The sequence below is a fragment of the Trichechus manatus genome, unplaced genomic scaffold (assembly GCF_000243295.1).
Source record: "Trichechus manatus latirostris isolate Lorelei unplaced genomic scaffold, TriManLat1.0 scaffold00087, whole genome shotgun sequence".
Lineage (NCBI taxonomy): Eukaryota > Metazoa > Chordata > Mammalia > Sirenia > Trichechidae > Trichechus > Trichechus manatus.
In genome coordinates, this window is record NW_004444023.1 from 3398278 (window position 1) to 3426214 (window position 27937).

A 27937-nucleotide genomic window follows, 5' to 3' on the forward strand; every position below is an offset into this window, starting at 1 on the left:
TATATATATATACACTTTACTGGTTTTGTTTCTCTAGAGAACCCAGCCTAAGACACATCATGATGAAAAACATCAGACAAATCCCAGTAGAGGGGCATCCTACCATATCCCTGACCAATGCTTCTCTAAACTGTCGGGGCCACCAAAAACAAGGAAAAAACATGGTGAACATCATTAATGTCACTGAATTGTACACGTAAAAAAATGTTGATTGAACAATGTAATCAGTGTCACTAAAGTTGTTGTTGCTATTAGGTGCCATAGAGTCAGCTCTGACTCATAGCAACCTTATGTACAACAGAAGGAAACACTTCCCAGTCCTGTGCCATCCTCACAATTGTTGCTATGTTTGAGCCTATTGTTGCAGCCACTGTGTCAATCCATCTCGTTGAGGGTCTTCCTCTTTTCTGTTAACCCTCCACTTTACCAAGCATGAAGTCCTTCTCCAGGGATTGGTCCCTCCTGATAACATGTCCAAAGTAAGCAAGACAAAATCTTGCCATTTTCACTTCTCAGAATCATTCTGGCTGTACTTCTTCCAAGACAGAAGTTCATTCTTCTGGCAGTCCAGAAAGAAGAAGGTCAGTGAAAACAAGGGAAACCCTCAATGATATGGATTGACACAATAGCTGCACCAATGGACTCAAACATACCAACAACTGTGAAGATGGCACAGGATGGGACAACTGTTCATTCTGTTATGTATAAGTCCGTCATGAGTTGGAGCCAACCCAACATCAACTAAAAATTTTTTTAAAATGACCTTCTGTATTAGTCACGGTTTTCCAGGGAAACAGAACCAATAGAAGATATAAATATAGAGATACAGAGAGATTTATTTTAAGGAATTGGCTCACCCAATTGTAGGGACTGGCAAGTCCAAAATCCATAGGTCAAGGTACTGGCTGGAAACTCCAGTATTCTTGAGTCTGAAATCCATACAGCAGGTGTGGGATAGAAACTCTGGCAGGATTTCCATGTTACAATCTTGAGGCAGAATATTTTCTTCTTCAGGAAACCTCAATTTTTGGCTCAGAGGCCTTCCACTGATTGGAGGAGGCCTACCAACATTATCAAGTGTCATCTCCTTTACTCAAAGTCAATGGATTGTAAATGTTCCCTTTGCCGTCTAGTCGATTCTGACTCATGGAGACCTCCTGTGTGCAGAGTAGAACTGTGCTCCATTGGATTTTCAATGGCTGTGACCTTCCAGACCCAGATTACCAGGCCTTTCTTCCCAGGGACTTCGGAGTATATTTGAATCTCCAGCCTTTCAGCTAGTAGCCAGTGCTTACCCATCTGCACCACCTAGGGACTCCTGATGGTAAATGTTTATCACATGTAAATTTCGTTGTAGCCACATCCAGACTGGGTTCAGAAGGAGATCGGCAGGCTTTTCTTCCTAGTGCTTAACAAATCCTTTTGGGTATTTTAATATTAAACTTTGGTTTTGATTCTAATTTCCACGAGGCGAGAGAGCAGAGACTCACAGAACATGAAAGGAGTGTTGTTGTTTGCCTCCTAGCCAATTCTGACTCATAGCAGCCTTCTATGACACAGTAGAACTGCCCCATAGGGTTTTCTAGGCTGTAATCTCTACGGGAGCAGATTGCTAGGTCTTTCTCCCATGGAGCAGCTAGTAAGTTCAAACTACAGACCCTTCAGTTAGCAGCCGAGCATTTAATCATTGTGCCACAGGCCCTCAATTTGGAGTAGATCCTAGTTCAGTGCTTCTTTCCCCTGAGGAACACACTGGGGTCCAGGGAGTTTAAATGCTGCCTAAGACCCCACACTGGTTAGAGAGTTTGCTTGTTTGTTTACTGGGTGCTTCTTATTTTTGCTTTACTCCTTATGTCATAATTCTTCACAATGCTGTACTGGGGAGGCAGTGGAGTTCCATAAACGCTATGGGCCAGCTCACTTTACTTCTCCTCTAAGTTCTTATTGCAATCTGGGTGAAGTCTATTAGATGCAAATGATATATTTACTTGTCTGTCTATTCCATGAGACAATGGTGGTTCAGAGGTAGAATTCTCACCTTCCATGTGGGAGACCCAGGTTCAATCCCCCCCAATGCACATCATGTGCAGCCACCTCCCATCGGTCAGGGGAGGCTTTCGTGTTGCTGTAGTGCTGAACAGGCTTCAGTGAAGCTTCCAGACTAAGATGGACTAAAAGAAAGTCCTGGCGATCTACTTCCAAAAATCAGCCAATGGAAAACCCTATGGATCACAACGGTCCAATCTGCAATTGATCATGGGGATGTCGCAGGGCCAGGCAGCATTTCATTCAGTTGTGCATGGGGTCGCCATGAGCTGGAGGACAACTCCCTGGCAGCTAATACAATAACAACTGTCAATTCCACTAGCCCAGAGACAGGGTCTACTCCAGCCCCAGCCTCTGTCTGGCTGGGACCCCGGCTCTGATAGAGGATTTCACTCCAGCAGCCCCCAATAGTATGAAGGAAGCTGGGTCCACTCCTACCCCAGGCACAGTGCAGAGGAAAAGGGCCAGGACTGGACATCACAATCCCTGGACTTAGCTCTGAGATCCCCTCCCACGGGAAAAAAAATTGGCTTTGGCTATTCACTCCCTGGACTCTGGTCCTCAGTTTTCTCTTCTGCAAAATGGGAATTTCTTTCTTTCTTTTTATTTATGTATTTATTTATTTTTGGTGAAAATATACATAAGAAAACACACATCCATTCAACATTTTCTACATGTTCAGTTCAATGATGTTGGTCACCAACATCATTGTGTCACCATTCTTGCTATCTCTATCCATGTTGTTTACCACCATTGAATTAGACTCTCTCTTCCCCAAACTTCTCTGTGTGTCAGAGTTACTGCTGTCAGTTTGATTTCGTATAGACAATTCTTTAAAAAGTGCACTGCTCAAGGCAGACATTCTTTAGTAGTCGAGCCAAACTGTGGTTTGGTTCAAAGATGACTTCATGGGATAGTTTCAGTTCAAGATTTCCCCAGTCACAACCGGGCCAGTAAGTCTGGTTTCTGTAAGAATTTGAAACTCTGTTCCTCATTTTCCCTCCCTTTGGTCAGGATCCATCTATGGGTCCTTGATCAAAACATTCAGAAATGGGAAACTATTGCCCTGAGATAATCTTTAAAACTTAAACCAAAAACATTCCCTCAAGTCTTCTTAAAACCAAATAGTAGTTTAGCTTAAACAGTAAAGAATGTCTGCCTTCAGCATTGTGCTCTTTTAAGATCTATCAATATGGGATCAAATTGTTAGCAGCAACTCGAAAGGTTAGATACGAACCTCAGAGGGCAGTGAGTTTATGTTAATGGAGGAGGGACAACTCAGAAAAGGAGGGTGAGAATGGTTACACAACTTGAAGAATGTAACCAATGTCACTGAATTGTACATGTTGAAATTGTTAGTGTACATTATGTGTATATTACCAACAACAAAAATAAATAAATTTTTTTGTTTTAATTTTTTAAGTTCAGAAATGATAGCCGGGTACCATCTCATTCTTTGGCTTCACGGCAAAGGCAGTATTAAGTAGTTCATGGAGGCAGTAAGACCTGCAGTCCATAAAGTGGAAATTTTTAACAATTGATAGGCCCTCTTCCCAAGGGCTTTCAATGTAACTCATTCAAGGCTCATAAGAGCCCTATGAAGTAGGTGCTGATATTGTTCTTATTTTATAGCAGGGGAGACTTAGGCACAGAAAGCTAAGCAAGTGGCTCAAAGTCACACAGCCGGCAGATGGTAGGGACTCGACACCCCCCACACCCTCACGTTCCCTTCCCGCTCCCCGCCGCCTGCCCCAGAGCCGTGGACCTTCAGCACTGGGGCAGGAGGCCCCCAAAAGAGGGGCCGGGAATCTGGTTTATGCTCGGTCCTCCGTGACTAGGAGGTGAGCTACAGGAGAGGGGACCCATCTGGCCCACAGCAGACATTCAATGAACAATTTGTGGAATGAAGGAAGGGAGGGAGGAAGGAAAAGAGGAAGGACTTCCGATAACAACACCCCTTTTGGCCTCCTGAGCCATCCTGCAGCCCTCTGCTCCAGGGACTATATTTGTGGTCAGAGTTTCTATTCCCAGCAAACAAGATCTTTGCGGCGACTTGTGACTGAAATAAAATCACAGGTTCCCACCGATCTGGGTCGAGGACGGAGGAAAATGCACTCAGGGCGGCGCGCGGGCGCCACCTGGAGGGGAATCCTTCTGTGACAGCGCTGTGGGGAGAGCCCAGGAATGTTTGATTTAGGCGAGATGGGATTCCGCGTCTGAAAGGGGGTGCTATCGAGTATGCTAATGAGCAGTTGTTTGAAAATCAGTGTACGGACGTTGAGGACCGTCTACCAATAGTTTTCAAATTTTGCTGACCACGACGCACAGTAAGAAATCGTTTCTCATCAACAGTTTCACAAAACACTGTCACCCTGTACTGTTGTGACTTGTCCAGTTGGACTCATAGCGACCCCATGTGTGCAGAGTAGAACTGCTCTGTAGGGTTTTCAAGACCGTGACCTTTCAGAAGATCTACAGGCCTGTCTTCCGAGGCACCTCTGGGTGTGTGTGAATCGTCAACTTTCCGGTTGGTAGTTCAGCGCTTTATCATTTATGCCACCCAGGGACTCCTGAAATGGGCCTTTAAAAAAAAAAAAAAAAAAACCACCACCATTGCTGTCGAGTAGATTCTAGCTTATAGCGACCCTATAGAACAGAACAGAACTGCCCTGTAGAGTTTCCAAGGCTGTAAATTTTTACAGGAGCAGACCGCCACATCTTTATCCCACAAAGTGACTGGTGGGTTCAAACTTCTGACCTTTCAGTTAGCAGCCGAGCACTTAACCACTGTGCCACCATGGCTACCGAAATGGGCCTTACTGGGCTAAAATCAAGGTGTCAGCAGGGCTGTGTTCCTTCCGGAAGCTCCGGGGGAAATCCATTTCCTCGCTTTTTTCGGCTTCTAGAGCTGCCTGCATTCCTTGGCTCATGATCCCTTCCTCCACCTTCAAAGACAGCAGTGCAGTATCTTCAAATCTCTGACCCTCCTGCCTCCCTCTTTCCCTTATAAGGACCTTTGTGACTACATTGGGCCCATCCAGATAATAGAGCATAATCTCCCCATCTCAAGATCCTTAATAACATCTGCAAAGTCCCTTTTGCCATGTAAGGTAATATATTCACAGGTTCCAGAAATCAGGATGTGGATATCTTTGGTTGGCTATTCTGCCTACCACATGAATTTTTTTTATTTTATTGCAAATGTATGAATGCATTAACAAAACATGGTATTGACTGCACCTTTGTCGACAAGTTGATTAGTTGACTGGTTCTTTTGTTGGTTGACTGGTTCTTTCACTGGTTGGCTGGTTTGTTGGTTGTTTGATTGACTAGATCATTGATTCGTTGACTGCTTCATTCATTGGCTAGTATTCATACTGACTGGTTGGTTGACTGCTTCACTTACTGATTTGACAGGTTGATTGGTTAGTTGGTTGGTTCTCTCAACTCCCATTACATACTCCATGTATTAAGAAGGGTTAGAAAGCTAACCACTTATGTTACCCAGACTCTCTTGCAGCTAGAGTTCTACATGACAGGTCCTCTTGATGACAAGAGAAGGGGAGGCTTTTAAGGAGTGGCTACAAGCCCATCTCCAACTTACCTATTTCTCATAAGAGGTTTGCATAAGAAAATTGGCTCCTCAGCAACAGAGTATCCCACAACTCACATTGCAGTCATTGCCCCCTTTTGTTTTGGGGTCATCCTTTGTTGGTGTACGAGACAAAGACCATAGGAAGCTGGCACCTTTGGCTGTTCTTTCTTTCACTGTCTACATAAGTAATAAATTGTCTGAATCTAAAAGTGGTTCGTTGTATCAGCTGTGGATACAGCTACTCCCCAACTTCTCCTCTCAAAGATAAGACACCAAGACCAAGAGGAAAGTCTTCATTTTATTTTTGTTTACAACCCCTCGAAGGATCAGTCCCCACCCTCCCTCACCTAGATGCAGCCCCGTCCCCCAACACCTTCACAAAACACTGATTTCCTCCCAGAGCTACAATGAACACCCAGTCACTAACTATGGTCATTTCCCACCCTGTCCCTTCCTCCCCACTGCCTGTATATCCGCCTGCTCTGTAAACGTGGCCACCTCTTGACTCACTCCCCAAAAGTAGTTCCTCCCATGTCACCTGGCTTGGTTTTTTTGCTTAAGGGTCCCATTCTTGAAACTTTCCCTGACTTACCTACCCAGCGTCCCTGTTCTCATTTGCATAGTAATTCTGCATAGCTTCCTGGCCCCACCTCTAGGTGCTAGCCAGGGCCACTCCACCCCCCACCAAGAACAACTTGCAAGAAAGCACTGATTTGAGACTCAAGAGGCCCTATTTCTAAGCTCTGATCTGCTCCCTGAATTCCCTGTGGGCCTCAGTTCCTCAGCTGATACTTGAGGGATGGAGATGTTGACTAAGGCCAAACATTCTACCATTCTGAGGATAGAGGAGGGGGCCAAATTCAGAAATGGGCAGGAAAGGAGACAACAATAAAAACAAAGGGAGGAGGGGTCTGGAATGAAGCTGGAGGCAGAGGAATGATGGAGGGGTCCCACCTCTGCCACAGAAACATAAGTGAGCCAGAACTGAAGACCAGCGCCCCCTACAGGCCAAAGCCCTTGCCCATCTAGCTGTTGCGCGTCCTCTGGCTTCGAGCCTTGTACACTTCGATGAGCAGATCCTTGACGTACTGGATCTCCCGCTCCACCGACTCAGCCCTCTCCCTCAGCTCCCGGTTCCGAGCCTCCAGCCCCTGGCACTCGCCCTCCAGGGCCTCACCCTCTGCCCTCTTCCTCTGGCGGTACCTCAGAGCTGCTGACTTGTTCTGGTCTCTCTTCTTCTGCTTGCGGTCCCCTCGGGTGGTGGCGGGGTTGGGGTAGGGGGCTGGGCGACAGGGCTGAGGTGGAGGAAGAGGGGATTGCTGTGGTGGGGGCAAGGGTGCCAACCCCACAGCATCCCCCTGCCCAGTCTCACTGCGGCAGTAGATGGCCAGCAAGTCGAGGGTATCCAGGGCAGGGGGCTGAGGGAGGTCAAAGGTGGGGAAAGGGAGAGGAGGAGCTTGTGGGGGTGGCGGAGGTGGGGAGGGTGGCGGCAGGAGTGGGGCATCAAGGAAGAAGTCTTCCATCTGTTCCAGCTCCTTCTTGAGGAGGGAGGCCATGGCTTCCAGGTCAGGTGGGGGTGGGGAAGGTGGGGGAAGGGCTCCAGGTGGCAAGGGGGGATCCAGAGGGAGGAGGGCCGTGAAGTCAACCCGCTCAGTCATCCAGTCAGAAAAGCCATCTCCTGGGGGATTGGAGAAGGGACATAAAGTTCCCTCTGAGTTCCTGGTCCTCCATCCAATTGGGTACTCACTCATTCAGGCTCATTCATCCCATTCGTTCAGTAAAACAACCAACCAATCAGTCAACCAATCAACAATTCATCAAACCAGTCAACAAACCAACAAGTCAGTCAAGCAACCAATGAACCAGTCAGCCAACAATTTGACCAATCAACCAACCAACCAGTAGATCAATCAATGAACCAGTAAACCAAGCCATCAACAAACTAATCAATGAAGAAGTCAACCAGTCAGCCAACTAATCAATGAACCAGTCAGTAAAACAACCAACAAAAGAACTAGTCAACCAACCAGTCACTCAACTGTCAGCCAACCTTTTCTTCAATCAATCCAACATCCTCTTTGCTTATTACCCTTCATCTCTGGTTTCTCTAATCCACTCTTTAGTTTGTTCTTAAAACACCAACTAGATTACATCACACATGCACACACACCCTGCTTCATCTTTAATTCATTAATTATTGAAAACCTACAACATGCCAAGCATTTGGGATACAGTAATGAATAAAACAATTCCTGCCTCACAGTCTCTGCATATGCTATTCCCTTCACCTGGAATGCTCTTCCCTTGGGCCTTTTCATAGCTTGCTCCTTCCCATTCTTCACACCACAGCTTAATGTTACCTCCTTGAAGAAGGTATCCTGGCTACCTTCCCACTCTAAAACTAGGTCCTCTTTGATATTTTCTAGCTCAGTTACTAAGTGTTTCCTACTTAGTCCCAATACATCTTCATTTAACTTGACTTTTGTCTGTCTCCCTACAAGAATGTGAGTTTTAGGAAGGCGGGAATGTCAGTCTTGTCCCCAGCTGTATCCTCAGCACCTAAAACAATGCCTGGCACATTGTGAGCACTCAATAAGAATATGTTGAATTAATTAATAAATTAATTCTTCCTTCTCCCTCTCCCTCGCCTCCCCCCAGCTCATCCACATCCATTCTCCACCTGTCCTTACCTGCCAGGGGCTCTCCCCCCACTGGAAGCCCGCCCTCCAGGGATCCCCCAAGGACCTCATAGGGGCCCAGGGGGGCAGGGGCCAGGGGGAGTTTCCCATAGTCTACGATCCAGCCCAGCCCACTAGCTGGGAGCAGGGTCCTGTCCAGCTCCAGCCCCAGGGTCGCCAGCAGTGACATGGCTGCAGGAGAGGCGCTGGGCACGGATGGCAAAGAAGGAGGCAGCACCAACAGCTGGGAGAAGGCTCTGGAGGTTGCTCAGATGGACTAAGGCAGGCACCAAGGCGAAAGCGAAGGGCCTACACGTGGGAGACAAACGGGGCAGGGTCAGCAGCCAGCCCGCCCACCAGCCAAAGGCACCGGGAAGCCATACCCCCATTGCCACCAGGCTCCCCCCTCTCTGAATTCTAAAACCTGAGCCCCCACACACTCCCAAGAGAATTCTCCTTAAGTCCCTCCCACCTACTTCATGATATTCTTCTTCATTAAAAAAAACCTCAATCCCAGGGGAATTTTCTTCCAGCCACGCCCCTTCCCCTAAAATATTTCCTTTAGGCTCCACCCCATTCCTAAATAGGTTCCATCGCAAATCAGTTCCTAGGGGAATTCCCCCAAGTTCTGTCCCTTCATCAATGCTATGGGTTTAGACTCCACTTTTGTCTTAAATTTGGTGGTGAACCCCCACTCCCGCCTGCCCCCGCGCCCTCCAAGCCCCGCCTTCTTCCCTGTCAATCTAAACCAGGCCCCGCCCCAGCAGGTGCGTGCTACAAAGCCAGTGAAGCTGCGCTGTGCGCCCGCGCAGCGTGGAGGGAGGAGGGCGGAGGGAAGGTTGCGGAAAATGGCTTCCACCCCACCCTTGCACAATCCGCTGTCTCCCCGAGGGTTAAAGCTCATGATCTGACACCCGAGCGCTGTAAATTGTTCTCTCATGCCCCCGGCCCTCTTGGGGATCAGTGCGCATGTGCGGCGGCGTACAGCCCGCCGTTCATGCACAAATAGGGGCTCTGGTGGGCTGGTGCGCATGAGCAACAGCGCACCGATAGACTCGTTTCCGGGGGGAGGACTGTCTGGGAGCTAGTTCGCAGGAGCAACCGCATGCGTGCCCTTAACATAAACAATGAAAAACCCACCCTCCCCACAAACCCCGACCTCGGGCCGAGTGCGCATGCTCGGCCGCGCGCCGACGACTCCCTTCTTCCCGTTTCTGCGCCTGCGCGACCAGGATCCCTCACGTCTACCGCCCCCCCCCCCGCCAGGCGGTGAGGGCCGCGCGCAGCAAAAGGGCGGGAAAGGCGGTTGGAGAGGGAGGGACCAGCGGTTACTCACTCCATGGCGGCGGAAAAGGGAGGCGGCGGCGGCCTCGGCTGAAGAAAGACGGCTGGAGCGGACAGCGCAGGTGCGGTGCGCGCGGAGACGGGCCGGGGGGCACGGAAGGGTCGCGGCTACAGGGCCATGGCCAGGGCTACGCGGGCAGGGGCGGCGTCACGCTAATGTGAGGAGATCGTGGTTTGAGGACGGGGAATGAGGCGGCCACGGGGACTGAGGACAGATATACCGGGGTGGCGCAGCACAGCCTGCGAGGATCCTTCCGCGCTCCGCCCCCGTGCGGCCCCAGCCCGGAGGCGGGCCCGGCGCCCTCCTCCCTCTAACTCGGGAATCGGACCCCCTCCTTCCTCTCACCCTGGGGTCCGGCCCCCTCCTCCCCCTCATCCGGGGATCGGAACCCCTCCTCCCTCTCATCTGGGGGTCTGGCGCCCTCCTCCCTCTGACCCAGGGATCGGATCCCCTCCTCCCTCTCGCCCCGTGGTCTGGCTCCCTTCTTCCTCTGACCCAGAGGTAAGACCCTTCCCTCCCTCAGAACCGGGGGTCCAGCCCCCTCCTCTCTGTGATCCGGTGATCGGACCCCCTCCTTCCTCTTGATTCTGAGGATCGGGCCCTCTCCTTTTTCTGGGGCCGGACCCCGGCCTCTCCTCCCTCAGACCTGCACGTGTTAATTTCTCTGTTCCCTTCCCCCACTTGACGGAAGAATTTCCTGCCAGCCACACCCGAATCTCTCCGTCCTTTCATCCCTCAGCTGTTGCTTGGGCTTGAAAAGCCTTATAGGTTTGAGGTCTTGCTTGAGTCAGAGTCAGGCGACCTCCATTCAAATCACAGAGCGGCCAGGGTGGCCTTGGGCAAATAACTGAAGTTCTCTGGGCCTCATATCCCCATGTGGTAGGTTTGTTTATGAGAATGAAATAAGATGATGTCCTCGAAACCCTAAGCACAGAGCCGGGATCATATATGCCTGGTCAACGGTGCCTTGTTATTAATAGGAGCTCTGGTGCCCAGTCTCACCCCTTGTGGCAGAACCCCAGACACTGGACCACCCAGCACCTGCTGGGGGGTCGTTTTTGTGCGAGGGATTCAGGCCTCATTGCCCCCCCCCCTTGGTTTTTTCTCTGTCTTCAACAGCCCCTGCACACCCCCCTCAGCACTTTAGTCTCCAGCCAATTGTTCCTTTCTCCTGCCCTTGCCCCTCACCCTGACTTGGTTTTACAGTTCTTTGCCTCAGCTGCTACTCACAGTATCGGGAACTGTCTTCTATCCCTCCCCAAAATGGGAAGCTCTATTAAGAGAGAGCACTTCACCTCTCCGCTGGCCAAGGTGGAGATGGTTCTTTGCTCTGCTGAAGGAAGTCCCTCTCTCTTTTCCACCCTGCGTCCATCTACCTGGAGTTCACCCTCATCCCTTTTGGGACAGCTACAGACTGAACTAAGACCCAGGGAAGGTGGGTTTTGAGAGTTTATCTGGGCTAGCCTTTGGAATGCATGAACTCTTTCTTGGGATCTGACCACCTTCCATTAGAGCCAGATTTGAGCACTTGCCCTATAGTTCCTTGGGTCCTTAGGGGCTACACTATTACTTGGGCAGTATAGGGCAGCACTTAAGAACTCAGATTCTGGAGCCAGGTTGTCTGGCTTCAAACCCTGCCTGCATCCTACTTAACTAGTTGTGTGGCTTTGCCAATTTCCCTAACTTCCCCATGCCTCGATTTCTTCAGTGGTAAAAAGTGACCAATAATAGCCACTGTGCCTTAGGACAGTGAGGATTAAATGAATTAATCCCTGCCTATGGTTTATACTAGTGCCTGGCACAAAGTGGATGCTTGTTATTATTGTTGTTGCTATTATTACTGAGATGCATATATTGTTTCCATTGCCACCAGTGGATGCTTTCAAACAATGACGGTCTTACACCTTTTGTGTGAGACTTAAGGACGGACTCCCCTCCACTTCTCAGTGTAGATATTTGAACAGCAGCAGGTGACAGGGATTAGGGTAGAACTGTTGGACAGACTGCTAGCCTGGGGAGGCCCTGTCCGAACTACCAGAAAAGGGACTTGACTTCAGAAAACCTGCTGCTGGCAAGGTCTGAGCCCTGGCTGGCCCAGACTTCTGGCACCTTCCTTCACGGGGTCTGTTTTCTCCCTCTGTCCCCCACCTACAGGCACCACCCCCCACAGTCTTCTCCTTCTGAGAAGGCCCTCTGGGTTATGCCCAGGGACTAGGTAGAGTACTTTTTTTTTTTTTTAATAAACTTTTTTATTTTAGTACAACTTTAGGTTTACAGAAAAGTTGCAAAGAAAATACAGAGTTTCTGTATACTCTGCATCCAGTTTTCCCCACTGTTAACATCTGACAAGACTAAGGTATGGTTGTCACAGCTCAGGAACCAGCACTGGCAAATCACAACGCACTGAACTAATGCCACACTTACCTGATTTCACTTGTTGTCCCCGCATGGCCTTGTTCTGCCCCAGGATCCCCCCCTAGGGCACCACATCACATTTAGCCTCCTCTGGGCTGTAGCCATTGCTCAGACTTTCCTTGGCTTTGATGATCTGGTCAGATTTGAAGAGGGCTGGTTAGGTATTTTCTGGAATGCCCCTCACTTTGGGTTTGTCTCGTAGTTAGACTGGGACTGTGGGTTTTTGAAGGAGCCCTGGTGGCACAGTGGTTAAGCGCCCAGCTGCTAACCAAAAGGTTGGTAGTTCGAACCTACCAGCTGTTCTGTGTAAAGATTACAGCCTTGGAAATCCTCTGTCATGTAGGGTCACTATGAATTAGAATCGACTCAGTGGCACACAGCAATAACATGGGTTTTTGAAAGGGTGCCCACGTAGGATATTTTTTAAATAACTGATAATGGGGATCCTGTTACTGGTTCATGCGGCATCCGCTGACTCAGAAGGAGCTGGAGCAGGGACCATGGTGCCACCTGTCCCAGCCCCCCCCATGCCTTTTTCTCTCGCTGGGGCTCATGTCCCTGTCTGGTAGGGTCCTTGGATTCCACCTGATTCAGCCCTGGTGCTGACTGCCTTGCCCAAGCAGCTTGGTTCATGTGTGCCGAGTGGGTGACAGTTCACACACTTAGCTCCCAGAGCTTCCTAGTGCGTTCTGGTTTACACATAGTGGGTCATTTGTGGCTGCCTGCAGCCCCACACCCTGAGCCCTCTGTTTGAGTTTGTTTTGTGGTTAGACTGGGACCCTGGCACCCAGAGCCCTCTCCTGGGCCCACCCTAGACCTGGGCCTATGGCCCCTCCAGGACTCAGATATCTCCACCTCCCCCAGCCTCAAAAAGCAATTGCCCCAGCCCGTTCAGCCCCTTAGCTCAAGGCTGAGGGCACGGTGGGGCTGCTGGGGACTCTTTTTCGGTGCGGAGGGGCCAGGCTCGGGGAGTGAGGTGGCTGTTGCAGGCAGGTTGCATCAGCCCTGGCTCTTTGATGGGGGGGGGATTCTCTGGGGGCCCTGGTGCACCTGGCAACAGCTCCTGGTGAGCAGAGCCCTGGATCAGGGAGAGGCCCCAGCATAGCTGGGGTGACAGGGGCAGGGGAGGAAAACCAGGCACCTGGGCAGGACTCAGAGAATCAAGACTCAATGCCAAGGAGGGGCCTTAAGTCCCTGAGGCCAACCAGCTGCTCTGGCAGGGGCAGGACAGGCCCCGAGAGGCAAAGGGGTTGTACAGAATCACACTGCTAGCTAGGGCCCTGGCCTCCACAGCACTGCTTCCCAGGCCCCATGAGCCCCGGGGGGAACTCGTCTCCTGCTACTCAGATCTTCGGCGGTCCCCAACCCACGCTCCAGGGCAGAGCCTGCTGGGGGCCACCACTGGGACCCTCACCTCAGGTTTGCTCCTGCTCACAATTTGCGAATTCTCGAGTCCAGCCATGCCTGCTGCCCTCGAGGAGGCCCTCCTCACCTGCTTCCCAGTCAGGGTGCAGTTGGCGTGACAGAAAAGGCCCCGAGGTTTGCATCAGGTGAACCCAGGTTCTAATCCTGGGGCCACGCCACGTCTAGCCACGGATGCAAGCAAGGTCCTAATCTACCTGAACCTTGGCTGCCCCTACAGAGCCAGCCGGGTTCAGATCCCAGCTCCACCACTCCGTGGCCCTTGGCAAGTGGCATTGTCTCTCTCTGGCTCAGTTTCCTCACCCGTAAAATGGGGGTGAGAGGACTCACCTCATAATGTCGTTGTGAGGATTAAATAGCTTAATGCATGATAACTTCCTAGAATGGGGCCTGGCAGGTGGGAAGTGCCCTGTGAGCGTTCGTTATTTCTCTCTAAGGTTGGGGTGCTGGGAAGATAGGGAAATGAAGTTGGTAAAGCTAGGAGGCGCTTAGTAGGTGCTCAAGAGCTGTACATGTTTCTTGCCCTCTCCTGTATCCTCCACACGTGGTTCCACTTTCCTCGCCACCTCACAGACAGATATCTTTGGACGTGACTGTGTCCCCGAGCACTTAGAGGGCAAGGACAGGGCCCTCCTCATTCCTAAATTGTTTCCCCAGTCCCACGTGGCCACATCAGTGGGCACCGATGCATTTCTGCGTGAATTCCTCATGGGCAAAGGCTGGAAAATCCGATACTGTGGTCCCTGAGAGGCGCCAGGTCCAGTATCTGGGTCACACAGGCCAAGGGACAGGGTTGGAGGTGGGCGTTGGGCAAACAGGGCAGGAAGGCCAAGGCCGGCTCTTCTGGGGAAAGGGCAGCACAGGACACGAGCCCGCCACGTGTCAGAGCACAGAGTCCTCACAGCCCCTTCCCTCCCCTCGCTGCTCCTGCCACATCCCTGTGTCCCTAGCACGCTGAAGCAGTCGCAGCTCAGAGAGCCTGTTAGGCCCCATGCTGTGCTGTACCAGCTCCGGCGTCCTCTGTGGTCACCTCCTGCATGAGTTTCCTCTTGCCACAGTAACAAATTGCCGCCAACTTAGTGGCTTAAACAACCCACTTTTACAGTTCTGGATGTCAGCTGTCTAAAATGGGTCCCCAGCTCTGCGTTCCTTCTGGAGGCTCTGTGGGAGGGATCCATTTCCTTGCTTTTTGCAGCTTCTGGAGGCTGCCTGTATTCCTTGGCTCATGACCCATTCCTCACATCACTCCAACTTCTTGCTTAAGTTGTCACATCTCCTATTTCCTCCTTTGACCTTCTGCCGATCCCTTACAAGGACCTTTGTCACTACAAATTCAGGGCCCCCCAGGATAATCCGGGTTGACCTCCCCATCACAAGGTCCTTAACTTCCTCACATCTGCAAAGTCCCTTTTGCCATGTAGGTAACATAGTCACAGATGTCCCCGGACATGGACCTCTTTAGGGGCCATCATCCAGTCTCCCATACCTCCCCTTTCAGAGCCTCGGTTTCCTCCTCTGGGAGTAAAGGATTAGGCCAGCCCTGGGGTATCCACCCACACACACAGGAACTGGTTATAGGAAAAAGATAGGGCAAGCTGATAGTAACTAATAACAGAGTGTCCTGGGTGTGGTTTCGGACAACTTACTGTACCTCTCTCTGCCTCATTCATATCTGTAAGCTGGGGGACAAAGTAGTCCCCAACTCGGAGGGCAGTTGTGAGTCTCAGAAGAGTGTTGTATGCTGTTGAGTCAATTCCAATTCATAGTGACCCTGTACGACAGAGTAGAACTGCCCCATACAGTTTCTAAAGCTGTAATGTTTATGGAAGCAGACTGCCACATCTTTCTCCTGCGGAGCAGCTGGGGGGTTCAAACCACCAACCTTTTGATTAGCAGCTGAGCCCTTAACCATTGCGCCACCAGGGCTCCTTCAGGAGAGTGAATACATGGAAAGTGCCTGTGAGGTGAGCCCGCAGAACTGGACAGCACACTGCCAGGAGGCACCGCCACTGCAGGGTTGGCTGGAGGGTCAGAGACTGGTTTCATGGGGGAAGTAGAGCTTCAGCCTTTTCTGAGGTCCAGGTTTTAAATGTTGATGAGTAATCCAGAAAGACTGGAAAAACCCCTAACAAATCCACAAGTGTGGATAGGGCTGGGGCTTCTTTGACCTTTTGTGTCCAGTGGTTCCCCAAACAAAACCCCAACGACTACATCTGTGGTCTCCTCTGCCCATAACAGAGAACAAAAGGAACCAAGTACTTATCATTCTGGAGAGTCTGGGCCAGACCCCTCCCTGCTCGCCTAACCAACCAGATGCCCTGGAGGCGACTCTGACTCATGGCTACCCCATGTGGGCAGAGTAGAACTGCGCCATAGCTTCTCAAGGGTGTGACCTTTCAGAAGCAGATCGCCAGGCCTTTCCTCCAAGGCACCTCTGGGTGGACTTGAACTTCCAACCTTTTGGTTAGCAGCTAAGCACATTAACCATTTGCACCACCCAAGAACTGTTCAAGAGGTGTCCAAATGGCTGTGCCACTACCCTACACCCCCATAGAAGATTGAGAAGGAACAGGCCTCATTCCAATGCAAAGTGGGAAGGAAGGGGAAGGGATCCAGGAAAATGGTTCCTGAGGGCCAGGGTACTTGTTGCGGGGGCTGTCTTATTACTGGGTCTGTCCCTTATTGGCTGTTTCTCAACCAACACATAGTTGAACACGTGGGCTTATTGCTCATTGAAGGGAGGAAGATTACAGGGCCTCAGGGGACCCCAGGTGCCCCAGGAAAAGGAGGGAGTTGGGCTGTGTCAGAGGTTCTGGGGAGGGCTCAAGGAAACAGGCTTTGCTCTGGGTTGGACACTTCAGGGATTGGGCAGGTCGGTGACTGGGTGTTGGGTCTCACGCGAGTGAAGAGCCAGGGCAGGAAGGGATGTTGGGGTGTGCCTTTGGTGTGCACAGTGCTCTGGTTTGGTCTGTTGAGACAGGATTCCAGATGGTGTATTTTCGTCTTGATCCATCCCAGTCACAGAGGCCTTGCCCAGTGTTGATGTTCTGGGCAGGGGCCTGGCTGTGGTTGGACACTGCTTTTCTCCTGATGACAGCAAACGAGCTCCTCCTGCCCAAGTGGGAGAGCAGTGGCAGGGCCAAGGAGGCAGTGTGGGCAGCCTGCGCACCCAGCATTTGGTGGGCCTCAGACGCACGGTTCCCACAGGGTCGCTGAGCACTGAGCAGAGTAGCTGGACCTGAGCCAAAATTCTGGCACTCCCTAGGGTGGATGGTTGTAGTGGGAGGGGAGGGCAGAGAGAGATTGAGATGGTCTCAGCCATGGCATGAACTGGTACCCAGAGCCAGTATCGATCAGGCCTTTCCCAGACACCACACAGGGCCCTGAACACCAGGCTTTGATCGTGATTATGCAGACCTCATCCAAGTACATCATCCCCAAATCCTTACACCCACCCTATGAGGCGGGCAGAAGCGGCCCCATTTCCCAGAACCCGAAAGCGAGGCTCAGAGCAGGGAAGGGACTTGCTCCAGGACACAGAGAAAGTTGGGGAGAGAGGTGGGATTTGAACGCCAGCGAGTCTACCCCCAAGCCACAGAGAGTAGGGTGCTGGGAGTCCCCAGGGTCCAACACCAGGGTTGATGGGTGGGCCTGTGACTGGTTCTAGTTCTCAGGACCAAAGCCACCCTTCCCACCTTGGGCTCCCTTTCACCTGGTTCCCAGAGAAACCGCCTCCATAGTGACTGTCTCCATCACAACCTGACCTGGATCCTTCCCTTCTTCCCCACTGACATCATTACCTTCTTCCCCAGTGACATCATTACGGCTCCCCTGGGATGCTGGTGTTGATTTGAGGAGAGGTTGGAGAGGGAGCACAGGTGTATGCCATTCTCCCCTAACCCTCACCTTCACAGGCCACCTGCTGCCCTCTTGAGAGTCCCTCAGACCCTGGTGCCTCAGTCCCTCTCAGGGTCTTGGTGTAGTAGCCGTCACAGCCCCATATCCTGAGGTTCAACCCATCTCTTCCTCATCCCAGTCTCAGCTGGCACTACCAACCACCACCCGCCTTGCCTCTTGCCCTTGGGGTAAATAAAGTCAGGCTGAGAGCCCGGTCCCTGCCACCTCCTCAGCCTCACCTATTGCCCTCAACCCTTTCCTGGCATCCATGTTGTTTGTTTTAAAGTATACACTTGGTGGTTTTTAGTATGTTCACATAGTTGTGTAACCATCAGTATAATCTAATTATAGAACTTCTTTGTGGCTGCAAAATGAAACTGCATACGTGTTAATAGTCACTTCCCATTTGCTCCTCCAGCCCCTGGAACCGCTAACCTATGTTGTGTCTATGGATTTGCCTATTCTGGACATTTCTTGTAAATGGAATCAGACAATCTATGGCCCTTTGTGACTGGCCTTTCACTTAGCACAATATTTTCGGGGCTCATCCATGTTGTAGCATGTGTCTCATTCTTTTTTATGGCTGAACAATACTCCACTGTATAAATAGACCACATTTTTGGGACTTACCATAAAAAATTGGAGCCTGGTGGCATAGTGGTTAAGAGCTGTGCTGCTAACCAAAAGGTCGGCGGTTCAAATCCACCAGCTGCTCCTTGGAAGCCCTATGAGAGGAGCGTTCGTTGGCTCTGGCGAGTTGCTGGAACTTGCACTAATAAGAAGATAGCGCCGAGGAGACACCAGGCCCTGTGCTGAGGGAGCGCGTTTACTGGCTCCGACCATTTCATCTTCACAAAGACCATCTGCCTGTATGGCCTCCTGCTCTGTGAACGTGGCCACCTCTTGGCTCCCTCCCCAAACAAGCTGTTGTCGTTGGGACCCCTGTGTACAACAGAACGAAACGTTGCCTTCGTCCTGCACCATCTTCATGATCATTGGTATGCTTGAGTCCATTGTTGCAGCCACTGTGTATTTTGAGTGCTTTCCAACCTAGGGGTACATCTTCCAGCACTCTGTAGGACAGTGTTCTGATGTGATCCGTAGGGCTTCCTTTGGCTAATGTTTGGTAGTAGATCACCAGGCCTTTCTTCTTAGTCCATCTTAGTCTGGAAGCTCTGCTGAAACCTGTCCACCATGGGTGACCCTGCTGGCCTTTGAAATATCGGTGGCGTAGCTTCCAGTATCACAGCAACACACGAGCCACCGCAGTACAACAAACCGACAGATGGGTGGTGGTCTCCAAACATAGTTCCCCCAAAGGTCACTTGACTTGCTTTTTTGGTTAATATCCCTGTTTTTCAGACGAAATTGAGGCACAGGAGGATGAACCTAGAATCTAAGAGTCCAGGACTGGGAGTGGAGGAGGAGGGTTCAGCCGACAGCTTGCGGAGCCTGCTCTGTGTTGCTGGGCTGTGCCATGCCAGGCGGTTGACAGAGAAGACCCAGGAATGGCCCTGTCCTCGGAGCTCAGTCTGTGGAAGGGCCTTCTAATGACAGCCACAGGCCTGCTGCCCAGAGGAAAGTGCACACCCAAAAAGTGAGAGTTTAGCCTCAGGGCCTCACAGCATCCTTACCCCTAGGCCCATCCGTGGACTAGGCAGTCCTGGATCCATGAGCCTGTTTGAGGATCCTGGCAAGTTGACTCTTTGGCTGGACTCATCACTGCCCCAGATGAAGTAGTGTTTCTGTGATGAGGAAGGAGGAGGGGTGGGTGTCAAGGGATAGCCAGCTGTCTCAGCCCCAGTGGATCGTAGTGGGAGGGTCACTTTAGCTGCAGGGGGCAGTGATGACTCAGGTATGGGAGACGGCCCCTGGCCTGTGTTCCAGTGAACAGCCTGGCCTAGCCCAGCTCCCCACGGCCATGTGCCTGCACAGAATGTCCCTACTTGTCCTTCAGTTCTAACATCTCTCTGTAAACCAGGTAGAACTCTGGGCTTTACTCCCAAGAGAACAGCTGACCCTGGGGAGGTTCTGTCACTCCTCTGAGCCTATTTCCCACCCAGAAGGTTTCCATGTGGCACTACATCATGCTCCTGGCACAGCCCCGGTTATGTGGTGAGCGCTCAGTAAATGTAGCTACTCCTCATTACCATTCAGTCTTACCACAGTTACTTACCACTGCTACGGCAGACCAGGCCCTGTTTAGGTGTAGGGTACGGCAGAGAGCAGAACGGAGGGATCCTGCCTCCTGGGTCTGGCCTTGCTGGGTGTCGGCATGATATACTCAACACACACTCTGACAAGGGTGCCGGGGTTTCAGAATCCCACCTCACTCCAGCTCCTCACAGATGGAGCGGCACAGGTGCAGCGCCCTCTTCCTCCATCCTGACGCTAAGCAGAGCTGCCCCCTCCTTCCCGAGACCCCGGCCCCTCTCTCGGCCCCAGCTCTGGAATGTTTTCTCACCTTCTTATCTAGGGTTAGTTCCGTCGTGTTCTTTATTTCTCTGCATCCTCTCCCTGATCTCCTCCCTTGTATGAGTTTCCTGTTGCTACTTTAACAAATTTTCCCAAATGCAGTAGCTTGAAGCCACCATACTTACTCTCCTATGGTTCCGAAGCCAGAAGTCTAAAATGGATCTTCCCGGCTGGTTCCTTCTGGTAGCTCTAGCGGAGAATCCCTTTGCTTGCCTTTTCCAGCTTCTGGAGACCACCAACATACCTGCATTCCTTGGCTTGTAAATGAATGGTCCCTTCCTAGTCTTCAAAGTTTTTTTTCTGTCTACTCCTTTCCCTTTGGCCCAGAGCTGAGGCACCCTCCCCCCAACCCCAAATATTCATTCATACACACCCCTCTTCCAGACAGCTGAGTTAAGGGCTGCAGGGAGAGAGTCCCAGGACTGGGCAACAGTAACCTCTCGTGCCCTGTTTCCCCTCACCTCCTCCCCTTTTCCACACCAGTCTCCTGCTGGTGTTTGAACACCTTGGCCAGGCCCATCTCAGAGCTCACTCTGGCTCGTCCTCCACTTGGCCAGGCCCTCACTTCTTCACACCACACTAACCTCAGGAGGCCCCCTCTGCCCACCCTGTCTAGTGCCACTGCCTCCACCCCTGTGCACGCACCCCCAGGTCTCCTGTTGTTTTTAGTTGCTGTCAAGTTGATTCTAACTCATAGCAGCCCCATGTGTGGAGAGTAGAACTGCCTCATAGGGTTTTCAGTGCTGTGACCTTTTGGAAGCAGATCACCAGGCCTGTCTTCTGACAGGTAAGGTGCCTCCGGGTGGGTTCAAACCGCCAACCTTTCAGCTAGTAGTTGAGCCCTTAACCATTTGTGCCACCTAGGGACTCCTTCCTATGTCCCCTGCACTGTATCATTTCTTTACTATGTGTTTTACTGTCTATCTCCCTGCTAGCATCTAAGAAGCGGGGCCTTGCTCTGTCCTCACAATCATATTTCCAGGGCCTAGAACAGTACCTGGTACGTAGTAGGTACCCTAAAAATATTTGCAGAGAATTCGTTTACGCGTTTGTGACCCCCTCAGGGAATGGGCCTTTCTTCCTGCCTGGGTTGTCTCCTGGCTTTGAGCCAGGGATAGGGCAGGACTAAGCAAATATTAGAGTCAGTAGATAAATAAGATGTGAAGTTAGGACTTGCAGCTGCAAAAGCACTAGAGCTAGAGGAGAGGTTGGTGGGATTGAGAGAATGTGGGGTGGGGTCAGGGTACTTAGGTTGGGGTTGGGTTGTGGCAGTGGATGGGAACCCCCTCGGCTTTCGGGGTGGCACAGGCAGGGCAGACGGGTCAGGGAGAGGTAGAGCAGCCACTTCTCAGTCTGGGCTTCAGGCTTAGTGTGCGTGAACTGCGGTGGTGGATGGCAGTGGGCCCAGTTGTGGCAGTCAGCCCGATGCACCCACCCTTGCCTCCCTCAGCGTCGGTTCCCCTGAAGCTCGGCTCTGTCCTCCCTGCTCCCCCAGCACCCACCCACTTCTTTAGGAAGCTCTCCTCCTCAGGAAGAGCAGGGGGAAAGTTTTTCTTTGTGAGACACTCCCAAAGTCTTCGTTTGCCAGACCCAGCAGAACCATCGCTTCATTTCATTTTTGTGCTAAAAAGAAAAAATTGCCATTGAGTTGATTCTGACTCATAGTGGCCATATAGGAGAGACCAGAACTGCCCTGTAGGGTTTCCAAGTCTGTAAACTCCTGGAAGCAGACCACCGGGTCTTTCTCGTGAAGTCCCTCCGGGTGTGTTTGAACCACCAGCCTTTTGGTTAGTGATCATGCTCTTAACCTTTTGTGCCACCTGTTGTTCTTGTTAGTTGCCCTTGAATCAATTCCAACTCATAGCGACTCCATGTGACAGAGTAGAATTGCCCCATATGGTTTTCTAGGCTGTGATCTTTATAGTAGCAGATTACCAGGTCTCTTTCTTGCTGAGCGGCTGGTAGGTTCCAACCACCAGCCTTTCAGTTAGCAGCCAAGTCTTAACCATTGCGCCACCAGGGCTCCTTATTTTAGTGCTAGCGTACACATTTCTCAAACTGTGATTCTCACCCAGGTGTGTTGCCCCAGCTACTGGCCTCACCCTCCGCCTTCCAGTCCACTCCCCACACACATTTGACCATGTAGTCCCCCACCCCTAAAACCCTTCTGTGGCTCCCTCCCAATGAAGTCTGAGCCGTTAGCCTGGCATTTGGGGCCCTGCCAACTTCTGGATCATCGCCTGGCACTCCGTACACACACACACACACACATTCTGTCTCTTTTCTCCTTGTTCCCTTCCTGCCACCAAACCGCTGAGCCCCCAGGCCCGCGCCTGTTCCCTATCCTGTCTCTACCTTCCCCCGGCAGTACCTCCTCCCTGTCTCCTCACCTAGCTCTCCCACATCCTTCAGCAGCACTCAGGCAGCCTCGTGCAGAGCCTGGGCCCAGGTAGGAGCCTCCTCCCAGCCCCCTCAGCACGCAGCCCCCGCCCGCTCAGCATGAGCCCCTCTGTCCCCGCCCAGAGCCCCTGGCACTGGAGCTGCCATCTGACAGGTCTGAGGCTGCCAGGAGACAGTGGGTGCCTCGAGGGCAGTGATGGTGGCTTTTCTGCCCTCCCTGAGCCTTGGTTTCCTGGCTGTGAAGTGGACGGCAGGAGGGCATGCCCCAAGGGTGTGCTGAGAGGCAGATGGGTAATGAGCCATCTGAATAAAGTACATGGTACAAGTAACGCTGTTTGCCATTACTGATAGAGCCCCAGGCAGATGAGGCCTCTAGGGAGGAGGGTGCTGCTTGTGGTTCTGTCACCACTGCAGAGTGCTCTATAAACGCTCTTCAGGAACATGTTAGCTGCAGCTTGTTAATAGCAAGAGCTCTCTTGAGCTAAGATCTGAGCACTGAGGTGTGTAGCTGGAGATGGCCGGGTGCTATTGGCTGCTAATAACGAAAAACCCAGTCTGAGGTGGCTTGGCAGCGGGAACGTGCTCTGTAACATGAGAAGTGGTCTGGGTGCAGGGCAGCCCAGGGCTGCCTGAGTGGCTCAGCCCGCCTGCCCCTGCCTTCAGCTCCCTGCTCTTGGCCCCCTGTCCCTTGCCCCGGTTCTCAGCAGGCTGCCACGGTGTCAGGCAGGAAGGGGACACTGCCACTTACCATGGCCTCATGAGAGTGAAAAGACTGTATTAGTTTCCTAGGTGACAAGGTACCACAAACTGCGTGGCTTCATACAACAGGAATTTACTGTCTCTCAGTTCTGGAGGCGAGAAGTCCAAATTTAGGGTGTCGGCAGGGCTGCGCTTCCTCCAAAGGGACCAGAGGAAGATCCTTGCCTCTTCCAGCTTCTGGTGGCTCCTGGCCATCCTTGGCTTGTGGCTGCATCACTCCAGTCTCTGCCTCCGTCTTCGCATCATCTTGTCTGTGTCTCTCTGTGTCCTCTCCTCATCTGAAAAGGACACCAATCACTGGATTAGGGACCACCCTAATCCAGGATGATCTCATCTCAAGATCCTTAACTAGGATCACCTTCTGAGGTTCCAGGTGGGCATGAGTTTTGGGGGACACAATTCAACCCAGTACAGAAGCCCCAGGGAGTGTTGTGTAACAGTGCCAGGACCAGGGTCCCACCCGCAAGAGACAGATTGCATTGACCTGGGCCGAGGCACCGTCAGACATTGAACACCTAGGTGGTGCTGATGGGCAGCCATTTGAGATCCATGGCTTAGACCAGGCAGGGTCCACCAGTAGCATGGGCAGCCCTCGGGTCATTCCCCAAAAGCACATGGCTGTGTGGAGAAGGGATGGAACACAACCGGGGGACTGTGAGGGAGGGAGGAAGGGTGGGGTGGCAGGGGGGAGACTGCAAGGAGGGAGGAAGGGTGTGGTGGAAGGGGGGGCAGCTACAGAAGGTTCCTTCTGACTTGGGCTTGTAGAGTCTTCTCTGAGGAGACGTTGAGCAGTAGAGACTGGGCCTGTCTCCCTGCTCTGTGCGGTGGCGCCATAGTCCTGCCCCCCTGTGGGACCGCTGTGACCCAGCTGAGGGTCTGGGCAAGGAGCAGGTAGCACCATACTCGGCACACGGAGCTGTCAGGGCTGCCACCTCGTCTCTAGGCTGGGATCGGCACTTTTTGTGCGGCCTGAGGAATACCTGGCTTTGTGAGCAGCGGCGGCATGTGGGGAATTAACAGTAAACTTGAGGTCAGCCACCACCCCCAGGTTTTTTTCTCAAGAACATCTACTCGGCTGGGTGTTCGCCACACTTGCTGGGCTCCCGCTGTCCCCCGTCACCAGCTCCCCAAGGTGCTCCCCAACGTGAAAATGTAGCAGGTAGCGCCCTACCACTGCAGCAACAGGAAGCACCCCTCACCAGTGGCTGCCACCCCCTTTGCTGATGAGGGGCTGAGGCTTGGAGAGGGGTGCAGGGCCTTGTTTGAGGTCGTAGAGCAGGGAGTGACCGAGCACGCCCCAAATCCAGGCTTGTCTGTCCACACTGTCTACTCCTCAGCTGGAGGAGTGTCCTCTGGCTGCTGTAACAAATCGCCACCAACTTGGTGGCTTACAACAGCGTACATCTATAATCTTACAGGTCTAAAGGCCAGAAGTCTGAAATGGGTCTTGCTGAGTGCTGTCAAGTTGATTCTGACTCGCAGCAACCCCGTGTGACAGAGTAGAACTGCCCCATAGGGTTTTTTTGGCTGTCATCTTTACGGGAGCAGACTGCCAGGTCTTTCACTTGCAGAGCCACTAGGTGGCTTTGAACCACCATCCTTTGGGTTAGCATCCGAGTACTGAACTGTTCACGCCAGCAGGGCTCCTTGAAATGGGTCTCACTGGGCTAGAAACAAGGTGTCAGCAGGGCTGATTCCTTCCTGAGGCTCCAGGGGAGAACCACTTCCTCAGGCAGAACTTATTTTCTGGAGAGAGGAAGCATCTAAAGTCTGACTCCTCGGGGTGGAGGGCTGCTGCCAGCTGGGTCCTTGCTCTCCAGCTTCTCCTCCTAAGCAGTGAGAGGCTCTGCACTGGGCGCACCTGGCACCTGACACCTAGGGCGCAGGCTTAGGCTTCTGGATCCTTCTCTCCCTGTTTGGCAGAACCTGGGTTAGGTGGTCAGGAAGAGAAGGCAGGGTTGCCATGTATTACCCTACCCAGTCCCTCCACCCTCCACACGACACTCCGTGTGCCTCTGAGGTTGCCTTTCCAAAACTGCCCTCTGATCATGTCGCTTCCTCTGCTTTAGAAATCCCCACAAGGTTGCAGACGGCGACGGATTTGCTTTGGGAGCCTGAGTAGCTGCTGCCACCGAGAGCCAGAGCCATGAGCGGGTTTAACTTTGGAAGCGCCGGGGCCCCCACAGGCGGGTTCACGTTTGGCACTGCAAAGACGGCCACTACCACCCCAGCCACTGGGTTTTCTTTCTCCACCCCTGGCACCGGTGGGTTTAATTTTGGGGCACCCTCGCAGCCAGCTGCAAGCACCGCCTCAACCAACCTGTTCACACTCACCACCCAGGCACCCACAACTCAGACCCCAACGTTCAGTTTTGGAACAACGACTTTTGCTTCTGGAGGAACAGGGTTTTCCTTAGGCATAAACACCCCAAAGTTAAACCTGGGCAACCCCACAGCCACCCAGGCCACGGTGAACCCCAGTGCCTTTGGGCTGGGCAGCAGCACCCTTACCAATGCCATAGCAAGCACCTCAGGTCAGGCGGCGGCATCTGGTGGCTTCGTGTTTGGCTCCTCAACCACCTCTGCCCCTGCGTCCACCACCTCTGGAGGGTTCTCATTCACCGGTGGGAGCACGGCTCAGCCCGGGACCTCCAGCTTCAGTGTGTGCTCCATGGGGAGTTCAGCACAGCCCACGGCCCTAGCCGGGCTACCCTTCACTCCAGCCACACCAGCAGCCACTGCAGCCGGAGCCACCCAGCCGGCCGCTCCTGCACCCACAGCCACCACCACCAGCACTGGGCCCGCACTCTTTGCCTCCATTGCCACCACACCAGCCTCGTCTGCCACTCCCAGCCTCTCACTCTGCCCCCCAGCAACCTCAGCTGCAGCCCCAGGGACTGGGGCACTGGGCTTCAGTTTAAAGGCCCCTGGAACGGCTTCCAGCGCGTCTACGGTGACGTCCACTGCTGCTGCCGCCACCACCACTGCCACCGGCTTTGCCTTGAATCTGAAACCACTGGCTCCATCCGGGCTCCCCAGTACTGTGCCCACTGCCGGAACCGTTCCGTCTGGCCCCGGTGCAGCCTCGGGGGGCCCTACCAGCCCCGCCCTGACCTATGCCCAGCTGGAGAGCCTGATCAATAAGTGGAGCCTGGAACTGGAGGACCAGGAGCGGCACTTCCTGCAACAGGCCACACAGGTCAACGCCTGGGACCGCACGCTGATCGAGAACGGCGAGAAGATCACCTCCCTGCACCGCGAGGTGGAGAAGGTGAAGCTAGACCAGAAGCGGCTAGACCAGGAGCTCGATTTCATCCTGTCACAGCAGAAGGAGCTGGAGGACCTGCTGAGCCCGCTGGAGGAGGCAGCCAAGGAGCAGAGTGGCACTATCTACCTGCAGCATGCCGACGAGGAGCGCGAGAAGACCTACAAGCTGGCCGAGAACATCGACGCGCAGCTCAAGCGCATGGCACAGGACCTCAAGGACATCATCGAGCACCTAAACACAGCCGGGGGCCCCGCCGACTCCAGCGACCCGCTGCAGCAGATCTGCAAGATCCTCAATGCGCACATGGACTCGCTGCAGTGGGTCGACCAAAACTCAGCCCTGCTGCAGCGGCGGGTGGAGGAAGCCAGCAAGGTGTGCGAGGGACGCCGCAAGGAGCAGGAGCGCAGCTTCCGGATCACCTTCGACTGATGGGCATCTGTGGGCCACGGGGGCAGGGAATGTGCAGTTATGACCTGGTGTTTGATCACTTGCTTGTTTGTTTTCCTTTCTTTCTTTCCAGTGATTGTGCTGTTGAGCAAACTGTTCTGTGGTTTGACTTTCGCCTTAGCAGGTAGACAGCATTTGATGCCTATGGTCCAGGCAGCCACCCAGTAGGTGTGGATCCTGGGTGTATCGTTTGTGTTTCTTCCATTAGACCCTCTTTTGCCTCCTACTACCACCCACCTCATCCTCATTGCTCCAGCCACATGATGGCGAAGTGCCAGTTCACCTACAAACAAGTCCAGTCTCTCCACGGTTTGTCAGGTGGCCACGTGTAGTCGTAGGTACAATGAGAAAAAGACGAATGTTAAAATCATCTCCATCCTTGGATGTGGTAGCAGGCCAGTTTTGGAGTGTGAGATAGGTCCATCAGTACACGGAAGTGAGTAGGCACAGGACAGACGGTGGGGTATGGGACTTGAGGAGAAAAGACAGGTCAGGGGAGGGACCCAAGCAGGATACTAAGAAAAGGGTACTGTTCCAGCAAGAGTACCTTTGCCTGGCCAGCGTGCCTGTCATCCTTGGGGCTTCCCTGAGCCATCACCTCCTCCGGGAAGTCCTCAGCCGTCCTGCGGTGCCCCTAGCACACTGGCTTGCACCTTTGGTAACATTTGCTGTGCTGTCTTTTGCCAACTGTGCACTCCTCTGTCTCCCTGTTAGACTGTGAGCCCCTGTAGGCAGGTACCTTCTCTTGTTCACCTTTGTGTCTTTGCACAGTTGCTGTCAACATGTGTCAAATGAATGAACAGTGAAGGTGAAAGCAGGCCTAATGGCCCACAAAAGTGCCTGCTCCGATGGCCACAGTCGCCAGAGATGGCCACAGACCTGTTCCAGAATGTCCCAACGATGAAAGCGAACCTAGTCGGTTAGAGTGAGGTTCAGCGGTGCCCAGAGGGTGGAAACCGGCCAGCCGAGTCCCAGGTGTCTTTGTTGGTCTTTACACTCTGCTGCCTTCTCTGAAATACCTGTAATGACTGTTCTCTCCTAAATAAAACAAGTTTATTGTGAAACAAAAAAAAATTGTGAATGTGGATGAATGTCAGACGGGTAGGGTTGTGGGTGAGGGAAGAGTAGTTCCCAGAAGATGATAGCAGTGGGTGCCATTTTCTGAAACTCAGAAGCAGGCAACACTAAAT

The 27937-nt window shown here is 52.6% G+C and overlaps 2 protein-coding genes across 2 annotated transcripts; one reads left to right on the forward strand and one right to left on the reverse strand.

The window, feature by feature from the left end:
* Positions 1 to 6666: 6666 nt before the first annotated feature.
* On the reverse strand, positions 6667 to 8509 carry ATF5 (activating transcription factor 5). The gene is made up of 2 exons (XM_004381622.1): positions 8332 to 8509; positions 6667 to 7319 (listed from the first exon to the last, which is right to left on the reverse strand). Exons 1-2 carry the CDS (start codon positions 8507 to 8509, stop codon positions 6667 to 6669), a joined length of 831 nt encoding a protein of 276 aa, XP_004381679.1.
* A 1105-nt stretch (positions 8510 to 9614) lies between these two features.
* Positions 9615 to 27892, forward strand: NUP62 (nucleoporin 62). The gene is made up of 2 exons (XM_004381623.2): positions 9615 to 9725; positions 25102 to 27892. The coding sequence occupies exon 2, from the start codon at positions 25179 to 25181 to the stop codon at positions 26727 to 26729; it is 1551 nt and encodes a 516-aa protein (XP_004381680.1). The 5' UTR covers positions 9615 to 9725; positions 25102 to 25178; the 3' UTR covers positions 26730 to 27892.
* The last annotated feature ends 45 nt before the right edge of the window (positions 27893 to 27937 follow it).

Bases quoted from the DNA above. Each gene is read 5' to 3' on its own strand.
- ATF5 (XM_004381622.1), bottom strand. From the start codon at position 8,509: ATGTCACTGCTGGCGACCCTGGGGCTGGAGCTGGACAGGACCCTGCTC. The intron at 7,320-8,331 runs GTAAGGACAGGT...CCAATCCCCCAG, and splicing joins GGGGGGAGAGCCCCTGGCAG to GAGATGGCTTTTCTGACTGG.
- NUP62 (XM_004381623.2), top strand. From the start codon at position 25,179: ATGAGCGGGTTTAACTTTGGAAGCGCCGGGGCCCCCACAGGCGGGTTC.